Raw genomic sequence first — 23,118 nt, forward strand, 5'->3', positions numbered from 1 at the left:
TGTATTATTGGACGAACAGTGTCACACTTCCCTTTGATTTAACCACAACATTTAGTAATATTGTATTTTGCATTGAAACAATTGAAGTTAATTCATTCATTTATTTTAGCTGGCTGTCGTACATTGTATTCCGCAAACAGGGATCCATAACCTATATTTGCACATATACTTTCTTGTACGATGATTACTTGTTCACAAGGTAAATTTCACTTTCAGTATTTTAATTATTCATTGAATTAACACGTTTTATATTCAGACAATAATCGGAGCACACGTAATAATTTTCTTTTTCCTTTTTAGGTTTCCACTATCTGTATTATTCGACGAACAGTGTCACACTTCCTTCTGATTTAACCACAATATTGTTATAACATTTAGTAATATTGTATTTTGCATTGAAACAATTGAAGTTAATTCATTCATTTATTTCAGCTGGCTGTCGTACATTGTATTCCGCAAACAGGAATCCATAACCTATATTTGCACATATACTTTCTTGTATGATGATTACTTGTTCACAAGGTAAATTTCACTTTCAGTATTTTAATTATTCATTGAATTAACACGTTTTATATTCAAAAAATAATCGGAGCACACGTAATAATTTTCTTTTTCCTTTTTAGGTTTCCACTATCTGTATTATTCGATCTTAATCAAGTAATTTCATGTATTGTATTTTTCCTCTTTTTTCAATAGAGTGGTGTCGTGCATTTTATGTTTGTGAGGTTATGTATATACGTATACATTTATATATATATATATATATATATATATATATATATATTTATTTTTGTATTTCATAATAAAATTTATTTGATTTTAAAATCTTAGTTAATGTTAATAGTGTGTTTTTATGATTTGCATTTTTATAATTACTAGGTTATTGAGTGTCTGATTCAATAATATAAAGCACACATATATACATATTTCTGACAGTGTAGTTTTCATATAAAATTCTTTAAGGTTGTGCGAATGTTAGTTAGTTTCAATAGTGTTATGTTGGGTGTTCTATTTCTTTTATGTTCATTTAGATTATTAGTAGTTTGGTTTGAAATATAGATTTCATATACATGCATGTTTCGTAATATAGTTTTCATATATAATTCTTTGCTGGAATGTTGGCTAGTTTTAATTATGCATTTTATGTTTACTAGATTGTTAATTTGATTTAATAGTATAGAACACGCACACATATACATATTTCTGACAATGTGATTTTTATATAAGTTCTTTAATAATGTAGTATTCTGTATTTTAGGTTATGTATTCATTAGACTGTTAATTATTTGATTTCATATATACATATATATTTGTAATTTGATAATTTTGGGTTTGTTACATAGTATTGAAAGTTTTCTTTCTAATTTTTACTAGGTTATTATGTGTTTAATGTGATTTACATATATGTTTATACTTGACGATGGAATTTCTGTATGTAATTCTCCAAGCTTGTTGCGGTGTTGATTGTTCTTAATCGCTTGATTCGTTAACAGGTTTACTTAGTCGGTAATATTTTATCTATTTTATTCCTTGTATTTGTTAATTAAAATATGTATTCCTGTTGTTTTAATTATTTCCCTTCTGCTATTATGTCATATGTAGTCATTCTTATTTTGATTCACCAGGACAGTTTACGGCTCGTTCAGTTTATTAATTAGTTTCTTCAATCATTTTATATATTTTATACTTGTAGATTAATTAAAATGTGTCCCCCTATTGTTCCATTTATTCTCCCTTACTATTATGTTGTATGTAATTGCTCTTATTTCTTGATTTATTTGTTCGGTTCGCGACTCGTTCAATTCATTAGTTAGTTTTATTCGATGATTTTACTTTTTGTTTTGTATTTTACATATTCCATCTTCGTTAATTGATTGTAGTATATCTTCCTGTTGTTCCTTTTCCTTTATTTTGCTAATTTGTCGTATATAATCCTTCCTATTCTTGATTTATTTGATCGGTTCGTATCTAGTCCAGTTTATTAATTGATTTTATTTACTTTATTTTATACTGATTGTTATTGGTTAGATTTTCAAATCGTACTGCGACATTTCCATCAGTTTATTAATCGATTTTATTTATTTTATTTTATACTGATTGTTATTGGTTAGATTTTTGAATCATAGTTTATTCTTCGTCGAGTTGTCGAATCATAGGTTATTCTTCTTTAATTGTAGTATTACATTATATGATATTGAACCATAGGTTTCGAATCGCGAGTCGGTTATTGGTAGGTTTATTTAATGTTATATACATATATTTTGTTTATTGGTTGATTTATATGATATTGAACCATAGGTTTTCAAATCGCGAGTCGGCTATTGGTAGTAGCGCGTGTTCATTTGTGTATTCGAATTTTTACACGCGCTGTTTTGCGTATAGTAGTTTTGTATCTTCATTACGGCACGTGCGGAGCGCGGGACGTGACAATTACAATGATTAAAATTAATTTAAGTTTGACTCCGTACATTTATGCGTACAGAAACAGTTGCCAAAGAGCAGCGTTTACAGAAAAATTACAAATGTGATAAGTATAAATGTAATAGCTAAATCGACAGTAGCTCGCATTTCTATAGATATCTTTCTGATGTGAAAGAGCACGAGGAATCGATTTATATATTAAAATAAATTTTAGTCGTTGAAATAAAACCATATAATATTATATGAAATATTGTATCATCATTCTTGTCGGTTTATAAAAAAATGTTAAAAAATGGTGGTAGAAGCTTCGAGTTAGTTATGTATCTGATCCGGGGTGGATTCAGAAATCTCCTCCACAACGTCCCATGAGAAGAATGTCTCAATATAAGGAGTTATCAAAAACTGCCACTTGTACGATACATCCCCATCCGGTTCCTTGTGGATGCTGATGCTTACCTTCTCCACTACGCCACAATGGTAGAAGAAAATCTGCATAAGTTCTTTTATTTCGATACAACAGTCCGCCTTCTTCGGTTCCAGGCAAGCCAGTGTAGGCTTGACCAGCGCTGACCAGCAGGTCATGTGTTCATCCATCAATATTGTAACGTCTTCGCAAATTAGCCCCATCGGCAAGCATTTCCGTATACTTGAGAGCGCCAAGCCAAGATTTTCAACCTTCACCAATGGTACTTCCATTATTCTGTTGAAAATTATTCCTACCACCAAATAATTATTAATAGGTATCATATCACACTTTATAATATACTATGACTCGGCCATCGACAAAAAAGATGCAATTATACAATTTTATTACTATATATATAACTATATTATGTGAATATTTTGACGACTTATTTGATTCTCAAAGTTAATGGTGCAGATATTGTTTAATGATATACTAATTCTGTAATATAATTCCTTTAAATCGTTTCTAAATTTTACTACGAACATTTCGATCTAACCAATACTTTCGGATGAATCATTACATATCTATACGCTCAATCTTCGGCGAGAAATAGCTGATATTTAAACTGTTAGAACTTCGTAATAAGAAAACATAAAACGATCATTCTGGGCTCATTTTAAAGCGTGAGGCCTATACGTTCAGGATCTTTAGCTTCTTCTACAGAGGTACCATTATCATGTAGCGAAGATGCTTTTTCGTTTTGAACATTTTTCAGATTCGTCCGATTCTAGATATATCAACAAATTTTTTGGATGCCTAAAGTTACCACAAATTTGAAGATTAGAGACTTCCTTTATAATGACCTCTGTAGAGTTGATGTACGATATTCTGTCATCGTTTCATTGAACTTTGAATGAAAAGTGTATCGCCGACATTAAAATCATCCCAAGGTGATATTTCAAGTGGAGGTTGCACGTCGGATTTGTACCTCGCACTCTTCTACAAAGTGCAGAAACCTCTGTAGGAAAACGTAACCAAGGATTTTGATGGCTTCACAATTAAGCCCGTAATCGTAATAACAGTTTAAATATCACCAATTTTTTGATAAAAATCTAATGCTCCTTTAATTTTGCACATCAATGCATTTTAAATTTTAAATAAAGTAAAAGAACAAATTTCGATAGACCGATGAATATTTCGGAAACCAATTAAACAATCACCAACTAAGAACTTACTTACTATCGTCCTATTCTTTTGGGCTGCCGTAATAGTAATGGTTGCTTTAGAGCATCATGAAACTAACCTTTATGCTAGTTCTAAATACGTTCGAATTCTAACACATTGCTTGTATATTATGAAAACAATTTTTGTGTCTTGTTCCTACAGTATTTTTCTAGAATTCGAATATTTACATCAGTTTTGGACAAAAGCAACGGCTAAGTTATAGCAAAAAATTCGACGAAAATATAATTCCAATAACGGATAATAGATCACGAGTTTTATAAATACGAATAAGTTATTCGAGTCGTCATTCACAAATAGAAAATAAATTAACTTGTAGGCTGCAGATTGGTATGCATCTATAGGAAACCTGAAGATACAAGAATACGAATATGCATAAATACATATCCGTAGTATATTAATTAATTATTGTCTAATTTGTGTACGATTTCGAGGACAATTTTTTTACGCATCATATTTTTCTAATGCAAATCCCCAATATTGAGCCAAACACATCCGTTGGTACCCGAAAAATTCGTTCACAAAAATTTTTGGAGAAAATGCCGTTTCAAGAGAGGATTGATTGGCGGAGGAGGTTTACATGACATCGTTTTAAGAACGAATTTCTCGGGCCACGTGATTGTGCAGTCTTCTCTTTTATATTATATACGATCGATTAGTTGAATATAGTTTTGTTACTTTCTTGAACCGGTAATCTTTCTGTTGTTATTTCTATACTCAGAGGTAGGATCATAATAGTTATTATTTTATTGAATGGATAAATCTATCACACCGTTCTGGGCCAAAAAAACCTTTATTGCACACTCTTACAAAAACTAGGGATAAAAACAAAAAAGCATCTTAAGCCTATCGATTAAATCTATCGATTGTAACTAGGACTATTTTCTTGTTATTATTTCTTATAACTAACGCATCTGCATATGGATGGCGAGCACGAACTCACATTGTCATTTTCAAAACTTTCAGTCAATCATATTACAATGAATTTGAAAGTCGAGATTCAGTTGGGTTCATTACGTGATCGCGCTATTTTTACTCTATTCAGCTCTAATAGGATTTAGCATATAAAAATTCCAAATTCCTATCTTTCCGATATCCTTTTGTAAATTTTAATCACAATATAAATTTTAATAAATCCAAATTTTATACAATTTATAAAATTAATTTTTTAAAATCGTTGTTAAGTAATCGAAAAAAGTATTTATTTTTTATTTTTTTAACTCTCATTTGTAAAATAATTTTCTTCCACATATTCAAACGAAACATCAAAGTAAATATTATTGTAACTGTCAGTTATGTGTATGTCCTCTAATCGTCGTGCGTCCTCCGATTCCCGGTTACACTGCGAGGTAACATTATAAGAGATAATCTCATAAGGATACATGAAAATAAAAAAACGACATCCTGTAAATAGTCGTACCACCTGTTTTACATGTATTCGATAACCTACCAGCCAACTCGTCATTAAATTTAATGAATATATTTTCTATGTATACATATATATATATATATATATATATATATATATATATATATATAAAATAGGATCTTGCGCTTGGAACATATACAATTGTGTATGTATATATATATGCAATGCATGTGTTGACGTACATGTGTGGTTGCGTGGTTAGTATGGTTAGAAGCCTCTCCAGTCGTCACTGTTACTGTCGTCACATGATGAATATATTGCATTGATTTTAAATCGTTTTAACGCCGATGTCACGTTTGCCAATAAATAAATGAAGTCACTTAATATTTGGTAAAAATCCGCGACTCTCGAACATATAACTTGATTTATTACTTTTTGTGATAAAATGTACATATACCGTTGTCAATACCGGTAGTGCATAGTAGATACGCCCACAACACGTTAAACGTGTTTATTTCCACGAAAATTTCGTGGATATTTACCAGAAAAAGGCCTAGCCGAGAGAAGAGGTTAAAAAAGCACTATTTTTTTAATCGCTTTGAATTAATCGTAAGTAATGGACTATGACACTTGATAAGACCATTTACTCCTCTTCATCTCGTTGTTCGAATAGAATACGACTGACATGCAGTGAGAATTGATTTTTCATGCACGTGCAAATTTATAACACACACGTGTGTATCTGTTAAATAAAACATAACATATAATAAGTAAGGAATGGGAATTGACAGTATGAGAGTCGGAGGAGGCCGATGTCCTCCCCTCCTTGTTGGCGGACTTCTCGCTGCTTGTTTAATGCTTATTTGCAACTGGTGGACTTTATCTTCTGAAAATATCGAATTAGTTAGGCAAATCGACGAATTGAATGAACAACTTAAAATTAGGTATTGTTTTATGAAACAATTTTATATCAATCAATGTATTGCGTTTTACGAGCTGTACTTTACTTTCTATTATTTTTTAAAGTTTAAATTTTATTTATAACAAAAGTGTCAACATTGTATAACTCATGATAAGTTGTATCATCTTGAAGTTTGGAAAACATTACATTTTTATTAATGTTGATTTAACAACTGACATCTGAATCTATAATAATATATGGTTATATTGTGGTGGACTATACCTATTAATATTCGTGTTAAAATTATATTTCAGTGCTGAGGAAAGAGATCAATGTGTTACACTACGCAAAAATTTTGAACAGAGATACAAGAATGCAGAAAATGAGGTGGCATCACTTCATGTACATTTAGAACAACAAGAAGAGTTAAAGAAAAAAAATGATGACTTAAATGAAAATTTGAATATGTGCAAAAATGAATTGGATTCATTAACCAAGTTAGATGCTACTAAAACTACAACATTGGAAACATTAAGACTTGAAAAAAAAACTATTAATTCACAGTTGAATATAACAAGAGATGAAAATAAAAAGCTGCAGGAAGACATAGAACAGGTATAACATTAAATGTAGAAAGTTCTAAAATTTCATAACATTTTTAGTAAGTTATATATTTGTCATACTCAAATCTTTTTAGCTAAAGGATGATCTTGATAAAATTAAGCTTACATGCAATCTAACTCCTGAAAAGAAAGCTCCACCTATCTTACAACGTAAGTTTTACTTTGTACATTTCTTGTATTTTGTTCTATTTTATACTTTTCCTTATTTGATACTATGTGTATATAAAGTAAAATTAAAATCAAAAAATGATTTGAAATATTTGTAATTTAAATAGTTTGATTTAATGCTATTCTATTGAAATTATAAAAAAATTATATTTCATTTGTACCTCTTAAAACAGCATTTTTAATAATAATTCTGTAAATTATTCTGGCATATCAATGATGCTAATAGAAACATTGATGCAGCTCCATTATGTTTAATTTCTGCATATTGTCAATTGATTTAGCTTTATGTGATATTTTGGCGGTTTGTCAATTTAGCTACAAGAGAAGTAATTAACAAGATTCAGTTGGATCCTGTTCCGGAATCAGCTATAAGAATATCGTTAGTTGGTCAGCGTGGTTTGAAATACCATGGAATTCCAATTCTTCCAAAAGATCCACCTGACGCTGTGCGCCTAAGTCCTCGCTTCTCTGTTACAATGCTGAAAGATAGTGATACTTTTCTCTTATCTCAGGAGAGAAGAAGGCGGCCACAGAAATAAAAACACTCATGCAGTAATTGTGTATATAAAATTGTTGTATTTTTGATGCATCTATTGTTAGATTTGAATCAAATGACTTTCTAATAAGTATATTGCACTTTTTATCTACTTAATAGACAGTAATGGCTAAGATGTGAATGTGTGTGAATATAAATAAATTCTCATATATAATATGTTATTCTAAACTAAAAGCATTAAATTGAACATAAATAATAAAGAGATTATAGATTATAATTTTTAATTGTAATACCATTCTTATCTCTAGTGTAAGTTATTAAAGAGTATAAAGGAGATTTATTTTATTTGATCTTAAATTTTAGTCTTTATATTTATAACAATATGTGAAGAAATAAAAGGTATATCAATATTAAACATTTTAAATACAGTGTGCAATACTTTCATTTATTATTTAGATTTAGTATGCATCATAAAATGCTGTTGCTAATATATATGTATTGATAATATAACTAATTGGCGAGGGTCCACTAATATAGAACCTATTGTAATATTATTTGTAAAATGAACTGATGTTACAAACTCTCATAAATACGTTTATTATTTCATTTCATTTTAGAGTAGTAACTTAGTTTATATGACTTTCAGCTCAAACAAGTCCAAAGAACCAAAAGAATAATGATTCAAATGGAGACATAGAGGACAATGTAGAAGTTGGTAAGTATTTGTTTAATTTGTTATAATACAAACATAAAAGGGTACATAATTTTTTTAATATATATGTATATGATATACATTCATTTGAAAGTGGTATCTTAAAATGATAGATGAATTATTTTATTTTTGTTATGACTTATATAGAAAATAGCAAAGCAGGAAATATAGAAACCACGGATGGCAATATAGTAGAAAGTGGAAGAGATCAACATACAAATGGAGGAACCACTGAAGATTAATAACCGATCAAAAAGTATTTCGCACAGTGATTAAAAAAAATATGTGTCAAACATTTATTAAATATGATTGAATTATAACTCTTTCCAAAACAAAAAGAGTGTTGAGTACTTTACACAATTTGTAATCATTAGTTTATATGTAATAATAGAAATTTAAAAGCAAACAATACATTTACAATCTTTCATAATACAATTAAATAAATTAAAATATATATATTTTAAGCAAATAATAAAAAATTATTTCTTTGATTGCTTAAGTATTAATTTATTCTACTTATATAGAACATTATACAGTGTGGTTGGTAACTGGTGGTACAAGCGGAAAGGGGTGACTGTACGCGAAAAAAGAAGTCGAAAATATAGAATAAAAATTTTTTTTTTAATTTTTTTTTAATTTTCCCATCGAGACAACGATCTACAGTGAGATCCGTTATAACGAGACGTGATAAAGTGCACGCGTAGCGAGCGAAAATTCAAAGTCGATTTTCTCGAAAATAAAGCCTCAAACGAAAAATTTTTATTTTATATTTTCGACTTCTTTTTTCGCGTAGAATCACCCCCTTTCCCCTTGTATCACCAGTTACCAACCACCCTGTATATATATAAAATTTATTATTCGTTAAAATAAAAATTCTATGATATGAAAATTGAATGTTTATGTGTATGTATGTACAATATAAACGGGAATGATAGGAAAATAGTTCTTAACATTTTTAGTATCCTTTTCGATATTCTTAAGGAACTGAAATGAATGAAATATAATGCGGTTGAAAATGAAAAATAAAACAATTATGTTTGTTTCTTGTAGTTTCATCTTTAATCATTTTAGAAAGTATAGTAATAAATATATTGTTGGTTATGTATCTGATCCGAGTGTTGCAATGCAGTTCCTGTATGTACACACCAAATGTCTTAGATCTAAAACATCATGGATCTATCAACACCTGCCACTTGTACGATATATAGCGGCACTCGACAGAAACTACAACCGGACGGCGGCAACGTAGTGGTTAGCGTCTTTGGTTACAAACATTTGGGACCTGAGTTGAAATCTCCGTAGGCCTCTTTTTCTTCAACGACATGCTAAATAAGAAGAAAGTAGCAGTAACCTCACAAGCGACAACAACACACACCACACCTACCCTACGTACGTACCTCGGCAACAGCAGAGGATTAATCAGCACTACATATATACGCCTGAGATACATTCCCATTTGGCTGATTATGAAGGATGGTTTGTCTGATCCGAGGTGGACCCAAGATAGTTCTGCAATGTTTCCTGTATGTACACATCAAATGCATGTCTCTTAGGTCTTAGAATGCTGTGGAACTGGATCTAGATCAACACCTGCCATTTATACGATACATCTCCTATTCTGGGTGCTGGAAAATGCTGATTTTTGTATACCCTCCTTACTACCCACACATTCCGAATCTTATCTGCAAGAATCGTTTTATTGGGGGTACATAGCCGCCGACCAGCTACTTGGCATTGTGTACATCCATCAACATTGTTAATTTCTTTGCAAATAAGTCCCTCCGGCAAGTGTTCCCGAACACATGAGAGCGCCGAGTTAAGATTTTTGAACCTTTCCATCTCTGGTACTTTCATTATTCTGTTGAAAATTATTCCTACCACCAAATAATTATTAATAGGTATCATATCACACTTTATAATATACTATGACTCGGCCATCGACAAAAAAGATGCAATTATACAATTTTATTACTATATATATAACTATATTATGTGAATATTTTGACGACTTATTTGATTCTCAAAGTTAATGGCGCAGATATTGTTTAATGATATACTAATTCTGTAATATAATTCCTTTAAATCGTTTCTAAATTTTACTACGAACATTTCGATCTAACCAATACTTTCAGATGAATCATTACATATCTATACGCTCAATCTTCGGCGAGAAATAGCTGATATTTAAACTGTTAGAACTTCGTAATAAGAAAACATAAAACGATCATTCTGGGCTCATTTTAAAGCGTGAGGCCTATACGTTCAGGATCTTTAGCTCCTCCTACAGAGGTACCTGTATCATGTAGCGAAGATGCTTTTTCGTTTTGAACATTTTTCAGATTCGACCGATTCTAGATATATCAACAAATTTTTTGTATGCCTAAAGTTACCACAAATTTGAAGATTTGAAGACTTCCTTTATAATGACGTCTGTAGAGTTGATGTACGATATTCTGTCACCGTTTCATTGAACTTTGAATGAAAAGTGTATCGCCGACATTAGAATCATCCCAAGGTGATATTTCAAGTGGAGGTTGCACGTCGGATTTGTACCTCGCACTCTTCTACAAAGTGCAGAAACCTCTGTAGGAAAACGTAACCAAGGATTTTGACGGCTTCACAATTAAGCCCATAATCGTTATATGTTTTCTTGTTATGAAATTATAACAGTTTAAATATCACCAATTTTTCGATAAAAATTTAATGTTCCTTTAATTTTGCACTCCAGATTCACCTGGTGCTGTGCGCCTAAGTCCGCGCTTCTCCGTTACAATGCTGAAATATTGTGATACTTTTCTCCTATCTTAATTAACATTAAACCTTCCGGCACGGTCAAATTGACCGCTCTCGCGACTTCTACACAAATTTAACCATATTTAAACTTTATCATATCGCTTCATAATTTGTGACTTTTTCTAAAACATGCATACATTATATTTTTTGGTATTTAATTTTAGTTTGCTCTTTTATTTTCTGAGAAAAATTTGTACTCTGCCTTGCCTACCGTGTGTGGTCATTTTGACCGCCAGACAAAATATGTTAGTTATTCATAAAATAAATGCAATAAGTACAAAAGAAAAAGCTACCTCAGGGTCACATGACAAACAAAATCAATAATAACAAATAGTAACAGCTGTTACACCCGTAATCTTATCATAAGACAATCCATCCCTCAATCAAGATAGCCACCAGCTTTCAATACATATGAACTCAGGCCCATAATAATCCTAAGGAACCGCCACAAAATTTAGCATTTTTTACAGTCCATTGTTACAAACATTTTAAAAGTCAAGAAGTTTCTTAGAGTTATTGCTCATTGCTATAAAACACGAGAAAAGCTTTCCCAACTCCACCCTCGAGTAATCGTTCATGGAGAACGGTCAATACTCATCAATATTTTCGTATAAATATCTCCGTCACAGATCATATTTTTACTTGCCATTGTCTTTTCGACTAGAATACATCTCGGTTTGTTAGTCAATTAGTCGACATCTAAACTTGTTATCTCTAAAACTGAGACAAAAAGCATCTCAGAGCGTTTTGTGTAAAGTTGTTATAAAAGGAAAAGTAATGCATATCAAATTTGACAATAATTTTGCATTCCGTACATCGTATTATTCTGTGATAAATATTTACTCTAGAAATGTCAAGATTTTTCAAAAAAGAGTTATAAAAAAAAAATAAGGGACATAGAAGAAGACTGTTCAGTGTGCGATGAACAAGAAACTTCAGCAACTGAAAACGACATGGTAACACATGAAAAGCTATTTACAATCTAATCAGAACTGAATATTATAAATAAGCGTTTACGTAAGGGCAAAAAGGAAGGAAATTATTGTTGACAGCAAAGAGTGAAACTGGGCCCGATGGAACAGTTTGGAGAGAAAGAAATGCAAGTCCCAACCCTGGTAGGACATCAGTTCATAATATTTTTAGGGATATGCTAAACGGCATATAATGAAAGGACAAGTAAAGACGGCATTTTATCTTATCATTGATTACCGTATAAGGGATATAATAAAATGTACGGAAGAAGAAGCGTTTAGAGTATTGGGGACTAAGAGGGAGCTAGATGTATCAAAACTGGATGCATTTATTGCTCTGATATATGCCCGCGGTGCACATCAGACAAAAAATTTAGATGTCTCATATTTGTGGAATAAAATTTGGAGACCTGCATTTTTTTCAAAAACCACGAATGACTTTGCTGAAATTATGAGGCTTATACGATTTGATAAGAAGAGCGAAAGAAGCCAACGTTTACGAACCAAAAAATTTCCAATGGTATCTACAGTATGGAGCCAATTTACAGAGAATTCACAAAATTGTTATAAACCTAGTGCATACATTACTTTTATATAAAGAATCGCGGGAAAAAACCATGCAATAAAACTATCAACAAGTTCAGATTCATTACTACAAAAAACTTGTCAAGTAAAAAATTGTAAAGGTTACAAAATTACGAAAATTTGCTTAAGATGCGAGAAATATTTATGCGGCAAATGTACAAATGCAGCAAAGTTGAATAAGATATATCTCTATATAAATAAAAGCGTAATTCTAATTAGGTCTATAATTGAAATTAAACAAAAGTAAATTAGGACAAAATTTTATAAAATTTCATCATTTTACATACATTTAGTTATAAATCAACCATTATCTAAGTTAAATCATAAAAACTATTATTTCTTTAATCACCGGTCATTTTGACCACACACGGTAGGAATAGATATACACGAAGTGTTGATAGGTTTAGTGTTAAGAGACAAGAAGCTTATTACAGAAATAAAACAGCACTCATGCAGTAATTGTGTATATAAGATCAGTGTATTTTTCATGCATCTATTCTCAGACTTAAATCAGGTAGCTTCCTAATAAGTATTTTGTACTGTTTATCTACTTAATACATAGAATGATTTAAGATGTGACTGTGTGTGAATATAAATAAATTTTCATGTATAACATAAATATCTTATTCTAAAGTAAAAGTATTAAATTGAATATCAATAATAAAAAGGCTATAGATTATGATCTTAAATTATATTATCATTCTCATTTCTAATACAAATTATTAAAGAATATAAAGAAAATTTATTTTATTCCATTATGTTTATAATATTTGATCTTACATTTTATTCTTGCATTTATATCAACATACATATTAAAAAACATTTTAATATTAAATGCTTTAAATGCATTGTACAATATTTTCATTTCTTATTTACAGTTATCTATACAATATAATTAAATAAAAAAAATGTGGCAGAAATTATATTATTACAATGATTAAAATTAATTTAAGTTTAACTCCGCACATTTATGCGTACAGAAACAGTTGCCAAAGAGCAGCGTTTACAGAAAAATTACAAATGTGATAAGCATAAATGTAATAGCTAAATCGACAGTAGCTCGCATTTCTATAGATATCTTTCTGATGTGAAAGAGCACGAGGAATCGATTTATATATTAAAATAAATTTTAGTCGTTGAAATAAAACCATATAATATTATATGAAATATTGTATCATCATTCCTGTCGGTTTATAAAGAAATGTAAAAAAATATTTATATTATGAAAAAATATAATTGTATAAATTATTAAATTTTAGTCATAAAGATAGTACTATATAGTTTTATGTAATATATTTTTACGTTCGCAATATATTCATTCTTGAAAGATGTTAAAAAATGTCATGCAAAAGATGTTAAAATAGCATTCATATTATGAAAAAAATCAGTCATATAAAATATAATCTAAGATATTCATTTTTACCTAGTCAGCCTTTAAAATCATTCGTTGTTCTGTCAAACTTACAACAGCTATAACCAAGTAGTCGTAAAAAGTTACTATCTCTATCAGGCTGCAAGATTATTTTACATATAATTTATATCTACTGTGTTAGTTTCGTCAGGTGGTAGAAGCTTCGAGTTAGTTATGTATCTGATCCGAGGTGGATTCATGAAAGTGCTGCAACGTTTCCTGTATGTACACACCAAATGTCTTAGGTCTAGGCTGTCGTGGATCTATAAAAAACTGCCACTTGTACGATACATCCCCATCCGGTTGCTTGTGAATACTGATTTGTACCCTCCTCACTACGCCATATCTTCCGAAGCTCATCTGCAAAAGTCGTTTTACTGAGGTACAATTTCTTGCATCCTTCGGTGTTGGGAAAGCATCTGTAGCGATACATAGCGTTGACCAGCTGGCCTTGTATACATCCATCGATATTGTAACCTCTTCGCAAATTAGCCCCTCCGGCAAGTGTTCCCGGATACATAAGAGCGCCAAGCTAAGATTTTCAACCTTCACCTCTGGTACTTTCATTATTCTGTTGAAAATTATTCCTACCACCAAATAATTATTAATAGGTATCATATCACACTTTATAATATACTATGACTCGGCCATCGACAAAAAAGATGCAATTATACAATTTTATTACTATATATATAACTATATTATGTGAATATTTTGACGACTTATTTGATTCTCAAAGTTAATGGTGCAGATATTGTTTAATGATATACTAATTCTGTAATATAATACCTTTAAATCGTTTCTAAATTTTACTACGAACATTTCGATCTAACCAATACTTTCAGATGAATCATTACATATCTATACGCTCAATCTTCGGCGAGAAATAGCTGATATTTAAACTGTTAGAACTTCGTAATAAGAAAACATAAAACGATCATTCTGAGCTCATTTTAAAGCGTGAGGCCTATAAGTTCAGGATCTTTAGCTCCTCCTACAGAGGTACCTGTATCATGTAGCGAAGATGCTTTTTCGTTTTGAACATTTTTCAGATTCGACCGATTCTAGATATATCAACAAATTTTTTGTATGCCTAAAGTTACCACAAATTTGAAGATTAGAGACTTCCTTTATGACCTCTGTAGAGTTGATGTACGATATTCTGTCACCGTTTTATTGAACTTTGAATGAAAAGTGTATCGCCGACATTAGAATCATCCCAAGGTGATATTTCAAGTGGAGGTTGCACGTCGGATTTGTACCTCGCACTCTTCTACAAAGTGCAGAAACCTCTGTAGGAAAACGTAACCAAGGATTTTGACGGCTTCACAATTAAGCCCATAATCGTTATATGTTTTCTTGTTATGAAATTATAACAGTTTGAATATCACCAATTTTTTGATAAAAATTTAATGTTTCTTTAATTTTGCACATCGATGCATTTTAAATTTTAAATAAAGTAAAAGAACAAATTTCGATAGACCGATGAATATTTCGGAAACCAATTAAACAATCACCAACTAAGAACTTACTTACTATCGTCCTGTTCTTTTGGGCTGCCGTAATAGTACTGGTTGCTTTAGAGCATCATGAACCTAACCTTTATACTAGTTCTAAATACGTTCGAATTCTAACACATTGCTTGTATATTATGAAAACAATTTTTGTGTCTTGTTCCTACAGTATTCTTCTAGAATTCGAATATTTACATCAGTTTTAGACAAAAGCAACGGCTAAGTTATAGCAAAAAATTCGACGAAAATATAATTCCAATAACGAATAATAGATCACGAATTTTATAAATACGAATAAGTTATTCGAGTCGTTATTCACAAATAGAAAATAAATTAACTTGTAGGCTGCAGATTGGTATGTATCTATAGGAAACCTGAAGATACAAAAATACGAATATGCATAAATACATATCCGTAGTATATTAATTAATTATTGTCTAATTTGTGTACGATTTCGAGGACAATTTTTTTACGCATCATATTTTTCTAATGCAAATCCCCAATATTGAGCCAAACACATCCGTTGGTACCCGAAAAATTCGTTCACAAAAATTTTTGGAGAAAATGCCGTTTCAAGAGAGGATTGATTGGCGGAGGAGGTTTACATGACATCGTTTTAAGAACGAATTTTTCGGGCCACATGATTGTGCAGTCTTCTCTTTTATATTATATACGATCGATTAGTTGAATATAGTTTTGTTACTTTCTTGAACCGGTAATCTTTCTGTTGTTATTTCTATACTCAGAGGTAGGATCATAATAGTCATTATTTTATTGAATGGATAAATCTATCACACCGTTCTAAGCCAAAAAAACCTTTATTGCACACTCTTACAAAAACTAGGGATAAAAACAAAAAAGCATCTTAAGCCTATCGATTAAATCTATCGATTGTAACTAGGACTATTTTCTTGTTATTATTTCTTATAACTAACGCATCTGCATATGGATGGCGAGCACGAACTCACATTGTCATTTTCAAAACTTTCAGTCAATCATATTACAATGAATTTGAAAGTCGAGATTCAGTTGGGTTGATTACGTGATCGCGCTATTTTTCACTCTATTCAGCTATAGATTCTCTTCAATGGTAGGGTTAACTAAACATATATTATATGTCGGGTTTACATTGGAATTAGGATTAGGGGCGTGAAACGAATCGTCGTTTGGTTTACGCATTGTCGATAAGCAATAGAGAAGACATTGACTAGTGCAGATACGATTATTATAGAATTGGACAAGCAACCGTGGCAATTAGACACTCGAGAAACTAATGATAATGATCCTAGGTTCAATAACGAATCCGCGGTCGACGGGGTGATGGATGAACGTACCCGCAAAATCTAAGTCGGACTCTTTGTTAAAACGGGGAATATCCACCGAGCGTACAGACGCTAAGTAAGTCGCTAATACGATCTCGCGAGAGAATGACTTTTCGTCGCGATGATGCTGCAGAGGAAAACTATGATGGGGTGTGTCTAAGGACACGAGATCATCGGATTCGTCGAGGATAGTCTTCGTTCAGAAAGTAAGGGAAATTAACGTTGCTGCTAATTGGTCAATCTCCATATTGGTGGTTAGAAAAGATGCTAGCCGCCCTCGAGGGAAAGTTGCTAGTGGGAGACGCCGTTCGTTGAAAGAAATAGATCTCCCATATCTTCCCGTAGTTGGGACAAAGACTCTTTATCTGTTTGAAGGACTTTAGGTAACTAGATCTTAGTGTTTATAACGGCCCTCGGGCTAGCTGATCACGTACTGTGGAGACACATCGACATCTGGCAATCATCTTACTCGAAGAATAGGGACTGCATGTGGCGAGCCACGGGACAGAGACCCTTGGAATGTTTACTGTCGCGTGTCGCCAGAGATATTTCTTTTAAGGAGAGCTATAGAATTACTTCATACCTTTGTTAGACAAAGCGTTCATCCCGTGACCGCGGCTACGTTCGGCCACTGGCTATCGCCTCAAGCCCAAGCTCATTATCACAAATCTTGAACAAATACAATCGGATCGAAAGACGACAATTGTTTAATTACGCCTATGATAGAATCTAGATTACGGTGTTAAGGGATTTTCCCGGGGTTCCAAAGGGAAGGCTCCGATGTCCTTTCATCTCCGACATATATATAATAAAGAGAACAGAATAAATGTATGTAAACTTGCGTGCCTGTGCACATTTATTCACAACGTCAATCCCTTACTCTTGACACCGAAATTCTTATTTTTTCTAGATTATCAATTTTACAATATTTACGAAATTTATTTCTTTATGTTACTGTTAGACGATCAAAATCCCATGAAATACCATGGAATTCTAATTATTCCTCTCTTAATGCACTTACGGGCTCTCTTAATGCCTCAAATGAGAGCCCGTAATCTTGTAGCCTGATAGAGATAGTAACTTTTTACGACTACTTGGCTATAGCTGTTTTAGGTTTGACAGAACAGCGAGTGAAAATAAAGGCTGACTAGGTAAAAATGAATATCTTAAATTATATTTTATATGACTAATTTTTTTTCATAATATTTTAACTATTTTAATATCTTCTGCACGACAAAGATCAAGAATAAAGATATTGCGAATAAAACTATCAACAAGTTCAGATTCACTGCTACAAAAAACTTGTCAAGTAAAAAATTGTAAAGGTTATAAAATTACGAAAATTTGTTTAAAATGCGGGAAATATTTATGCGGTAAATGTACATTTGATAATAAGATAATTTGCAAAAAATGCAGCAAAGTTGAATAAGATATATCTCTATATAAATAAAAGCGTAATTCTATTTAGGTCTATAATTGAAATTAAACAAAAGTAAATTAAAATAAATTAGGACAAAATTTTATAAAAGTTCATCATTTTACATACATTTAGTTATAAATTAACCATTATCTAAGTTAAATCATAAAAACTATTATTTCTTTAATCACCGGTCATTTTGACCGCACACGGTAGGAATAGGTATATACGAAGTGTCGGTAGGTTTAGTGTTAAGAGACAAGAAGCTTGTCTTATCTTATTCTAAAGTAAAAGTATTAAATTGAATATCAATAATAAAAAGGCTATAGATTATGATCTTAAATTATATTATCATTCTCATTTCTAATACAAATTATTAAAGAATATAAAGAAAATTTATTTTATTCCATTATGTTTATAATATTTGATCTTACATTTTATTCTTGCATTTATATCAACATACATATTAAAAAACATTTTAATATTAAATGCTTTAAATGCATTGTACAATATACAATATAATTAAATAAAAAAAATGTGGCAAAAATTATATTATTACTGTTACGTACTCGTTTAAAGTCAAATTCAAACTTTTGATTTTACTTTCTGTTTGATTTAAATTTAATCTGAAGGGAAAGATTTAAATTTATTTGATTGTATAAGAAATATTTCTTACACGGTAGTTGCTGCCACCAGAAACAGTCTGAGGACTGTTTCGAATAGAGAAATTTCTTTATACTTATTTTCGAAATAATTTATTGATAAATTAATTACTTATGGGTCGCGTTGACTAGTGTTAGGCTACTGATAGATAATTTCCACGTTTTCGGCTAACCTGCTATGTGCAGGGATACTGGCACGGGAGAGGATTAAAGTTGAATAAAATAAATATTCGATTTCGTCGCACGGAATTTATTTATTTATAGCGTTTTAGGGACAGTAAAACAAGAATTTTCGCGTTAATGGATTGGTTAGAATTTTGAATTTTCTTTGTTTGATACAAATTTTATCCCTACGTTTCCTTGATTTTTCAGTTTAATTTTCTGCTGGCCAACTGTAAGTTTGTTGTGGAGCATCAATTATTGATTATTATTGTGTTTCTTTTAGTAAAATTTTTAATGGTATTATTTTCTTTTGTATATATCAAGGTGGTTGGGGAATGGCTTATCCATTTGTTCTGACTGACAGTCGTATACTATATTCTACGGAGCGGATGCGTAATTTGTTCCTGCGAGATTCATGCATGTACACTTCCTTGTATGGTGATTGATTGTTCGCAAGGTAACTTCCACTTTCACTGTTTTAATTATTTATTGAATTAACACGTTTTATATTCAAACAATAATTGGAGCACATATAATTTTCTTTTCTTTCCTTTTTTAGGTTTCCGCTATCTGTATTATTGGACGAACAGTGTCACACTTCCCTTTGATTTAACCACAACATTTAGTAATATTGTATTTTGCATTGAAACAATTGAAGTTAATTCATTCATTTATTTTAGCTGGCTGTCGTACATTGTATTCCGCAAACAGGGATCCATAACCTATATTTGCACATATACTTTCTTGTACGATGATTACTTGTTCACAAGGTAAATTTCACTTTCAGTATTTTAATTATTCATTGAATTAACACGTTTTATATTCAGACAATAATCGGAGCATACGTAATAATTTTCTTTTTCCTTTTTAGGTTTCCACTATCTGTATTATTCGACGAACAGTGTCACACTTCCTTCTGATTTAACCACAATATTGTTATAACATTTAGTAATATTGTATTTTGCATTGAAACAATTGAAGTTAATTCATTCATTTATTTCAGCTGGCTGTCGTACATTGTATTCCGCAAACAGGGATCCATAACCTATATTTGCACATATACTTTCTTGTATGATGATTACTTGTTCACAAGGTAAATTTCACTTTCAGTATTTTAATTATTCATTGAATTAACACGTTTTATATTCAAAAAATAATCGGAGCACACGTAATAATTTTCTTTTTCCTTTTTAGGTTTCCACTATCTGTATTATTCGATCTTAATCAAGTAATTTCATGTATTGTATTTTTCCTCTTTTTTCAATAGAGTGGTGTCGTGCATTTTATGTTTGTGAGGTTATGTATATACGTATACATTTATATATATATATATATATATATATATTTATTTTTGTATTTCATAATAGAATTTATTTGATTTTAAAATCTTAGTTAATGTTAATAGTGTGTTTTTATGATTTGCATTTTTATAATTACTAGGTTATTGAGTGTCTGATTCAATAATATAAAGCACACATATATACATATTTCTGACAGTGTAGTTTTCATATAAAATTCTTTAAGGTTGTGCGAATGTTAGTTAGTTTCAATAGTGTTATGTTGGGTGTTCTATTTCTTTTATGTTCATTTAGATTATTAGTAGTTTGGTTTGAAATATAGATTTCATATACATGCATGTTTCGTAATATAGTTTTCATATATAATTCTTTGCTGGAATGTTGGCTAGTTTTAATTATGCATTTTATGTTTACTAGATTGTTAATTTGATTTAATAGTATAGAACACGCACACATATACATATTTCTGACAATGTGATTTTTATATAAGTTCTTTAATAATGTAGTATTGTGTATTTTAGGTTATGTATTCATTAGACTGTTAATTATTTGATTTCATATATACATATATATTTGTAATTTGATAATTTTGGGTTTGTTACATAGTATTGAAAGTTTTCTTTCTAATTTTTACTAGGTTATTATGTGTTTAATGTGATTTACATATATGTTTATACTTGACGATGGAATTTCTGTATGTAATTCTCCAAGCTTGTTGCGGTGTTGATTGTTCTTAATCGCTTGATTCGTTAACAGGTTTACTTAGTCGGTAATATTTTATCTATTTTATTCCTTGTATTTGTTAATTAAAATATGTATTCCTGTTGTTTTAATTATTTCCCTTCTGCTATTATGTCATATGTAGTCATTCTTATTTTGATTCACCAGGACAGTTTACGGCTCGTTCAGTTTATTAATTAGTTTCTTCAATCATTTTATATATTTTATACTTGTAGATTAATTAAAATGTGTCCCCCTATTGTTCCATTTATTCTCCCTTACTATTATGTTGTATGTAATTGCTCTTATTTCTTGATTTATTTGTTCGGTTCGCGACTCGTTCAATTCATTAGTTAGTTTTATTCGATGATTTTATTTTTTGTTTTGTATTTTACATATTCCATCTTCGTTAATTGATTGTAGTATATCTTCCTGTTGTTCCTTTTCCTTTATTTTGCTAATTTGTCGTATATAATCCTTCCTATTCTTGATTTATTTGATCGGTTCGTATCTAGTCCAGTTTATTAATTGATTTTATTTACTTTATTTTATACTGATTGTTATTGGTTAGATTTTCAAATCGTACTGCGACATTTCCATCAGTTTATTAATCGATTTTGTTTATTTTATTTTATACTGATTGTTATTGGTTAGATTTTTGAATCATAGTTTATTCTTCGTCGAGTTGTCGAATCATAGGTTATTCTTCTTTAATTGTAGTATTACATTATATGATATTGAACCATAGGTTTCGAATCGCGAGTCGGTTATTGGTAGGTTTATTTAATGTTATATACATATATTTTGTTTATTGGTTGATTTATATGATATTGAACCATAGGTTTTCAAATCGCGAGTCGGCTATTGGTAGTAGCGCGTGTTCATTTGTGTATTCGAATTTTTACACGCGCTGTTTTGCGTATAGTAGTTTTGTATCTTCATTACGGCACGTGCGGAGCGCGGGACGTGACAATTACAATGATTAAAATTAATTTAAGTTTGACTCCGTACATTTATGCGTACAGAAACAGTTGCCAAAGAGCAGCGTTTACAGAAAAATTACAAATGTGATAAGTATAAATGTAATAGCTAAATCGACAGTAGCTCGCATGTCTATAGATATCTTTCTGATGTGAAAGAGCACGAGGAATCGATTTATATATTAAAATAAATTTTAGTCGTTGAAATAAAACCATATAATATTATATGAAATATTGTATCATCATTCTTGTCGGTTTATAAAAAAATGTTAAAAAATGGTGGTAGAAGCTTCGAGTTAGTTATGTATCTGATCCGGGGTGGATTCAGAAATCTCCTCCACAACGTCCCATGAGAAGAATGTCTCAATATAAGGAGTTATCAAAAACTGCCACTTGTACGATACATCCCCATGCGGTTCCTTGTGGATGGTGATGCTTACCTTCTCCACTACGCCACGATGGTAGAAGAAAATCTGCATAAGTTCTTTTATTTCGATACAACAGTCCGCCTTCTTCGGTTTCAGGCAAGCCAGTGTAGGCTTGACCAGCGCTGACCAGCAGGTCATGTGTTCATCCATCAATATTGTAACGTCTTCGCAAATTAGCCCCCTCGGCAAGCATGTCCGTATACTTGAGAGCGCCAAGCCAAGATTTTCATCCTTCACCACTGGTACTTCCATTATTCTGTTGAAAATTATTCCTACCACCAAATAATTATTAATAGGTATCATATCACACTTTATAATATACTATGACTCGGCCATCGACAAAAAAGATGCAATTATACAATTTTATTACTATATATATAACTATATTATGTGAATATTTTGACGACTTATTTGATTCTCAAAGTTAATGGTGCAGATATTGTTTAATGATATACTAATTCTGTAATATAATACCTTTAAATCGTTTCTAAATTTTACTACGAACATTTCGATCTAA

The 23,118-nt window shown here is 30.9% G+C and overlaps 1 protein-coding gene and 2 long non-coding RNA genes across 8 annotated transcripts; 2 read left to right on the forward strand and 1 right to left on the reverse strand.

Annotated features, from left to right (window-relative positions):
- The first annotated feature begins 107 nt into the window (after positions 1–107).
- Positions 108–19,797, forward strand: LOC138181022 (uncharacterized). Of its 2 annotated transcripts, none has more exons than XR_011173424.1 (3): positions 108–199; positions 433–522; positions 19,735–19,797. It is a non-coding gene; the product is annotated as an uncharacterized LOC138181022 (long non-coding RNA). The 2 variants fall into 2 exon arrangements; XR_011173423.1 differs by having other exon boundaries at positions 123–199; positions 301–522.
- On the forward strand, positions 5,681–8,676 carry LOC138180743 (protein GOLM2). Of its 3 annotated transcripts, XM_069114870.1 has the most exons (6): positions 5,683–6,382; positions 6,654–6,954; positions 7,037–7,112; positions 7,446–7,619; positions 8,273–8,341; positions 8,486–8,676. In XM_069114870.1, the coding sequence occupies exons 1-6, from the start codon at positions 6,216–6,218 to the stop codon at positions 8,578–8,580; spliced, it is 882 nt and encodes a 293-aa protein (XP_068970971.1). In that variant the 5' UTR covers positions 5,683–6,215; the 3' UTR covers positions 8,581–8,676. The 3 variants fall into 3 exon arrangements, with proteins under 3 accessions (XP_068970969.1, XP_068970971.1, XP_068970970.1); XM_069114868.1 differs by lacking the exon at positions 8,486–8,676 and having other exon boundaries at positions 5,681–6,382; positions 7,446–7,682; XM_069114869.1 differs by lacking the exon at positions 7,446–7,619 and having other exon boundaries at positions 5,692–6,382.
- On the reverse strand, positions 13,981–16,439 carry LOC138180921 (uncharacterized). Of its 3 annotated transcripts, none has more exons than XR_011173404.1 (3): positions 16,410–16,439; positions 15,635–15,788; positions 13,981–14,685 (listed from the first exon to the last, which is right to left on the reverse strand). It is a non-coding gene; the product is annotated as an uncharacterized LOC138180921 (long non-coding RNA). The 3 variants fall into 3 exon arrangements; XR_011173403.1 differs by having other exon boundaries at positions 16,316–16,438; XR_011173402.1 differs by lacking the exon at positions 16,410–16,439 and having other exon boundaries at positions 15,635–16,305.
- Positions 19,798–23,118: the final 3,321 nt, after the last annotated feature.

Source organism: Bombus flavifrons, chromosome 6 (assembly GCF_040668555.2).
Source record: "Bombus flavifrons isolate JBK064 chromosome 6, iyBomFlav1_principal, whole genome shotgun sequence".
Classification (NCBI taxonomy): domain Eukaryota; kingdom Metazoa; phylum Arthropoda; class Insecta; order Hymenoptera; family Apidae; genus Bombus; species Bombus flavifrons.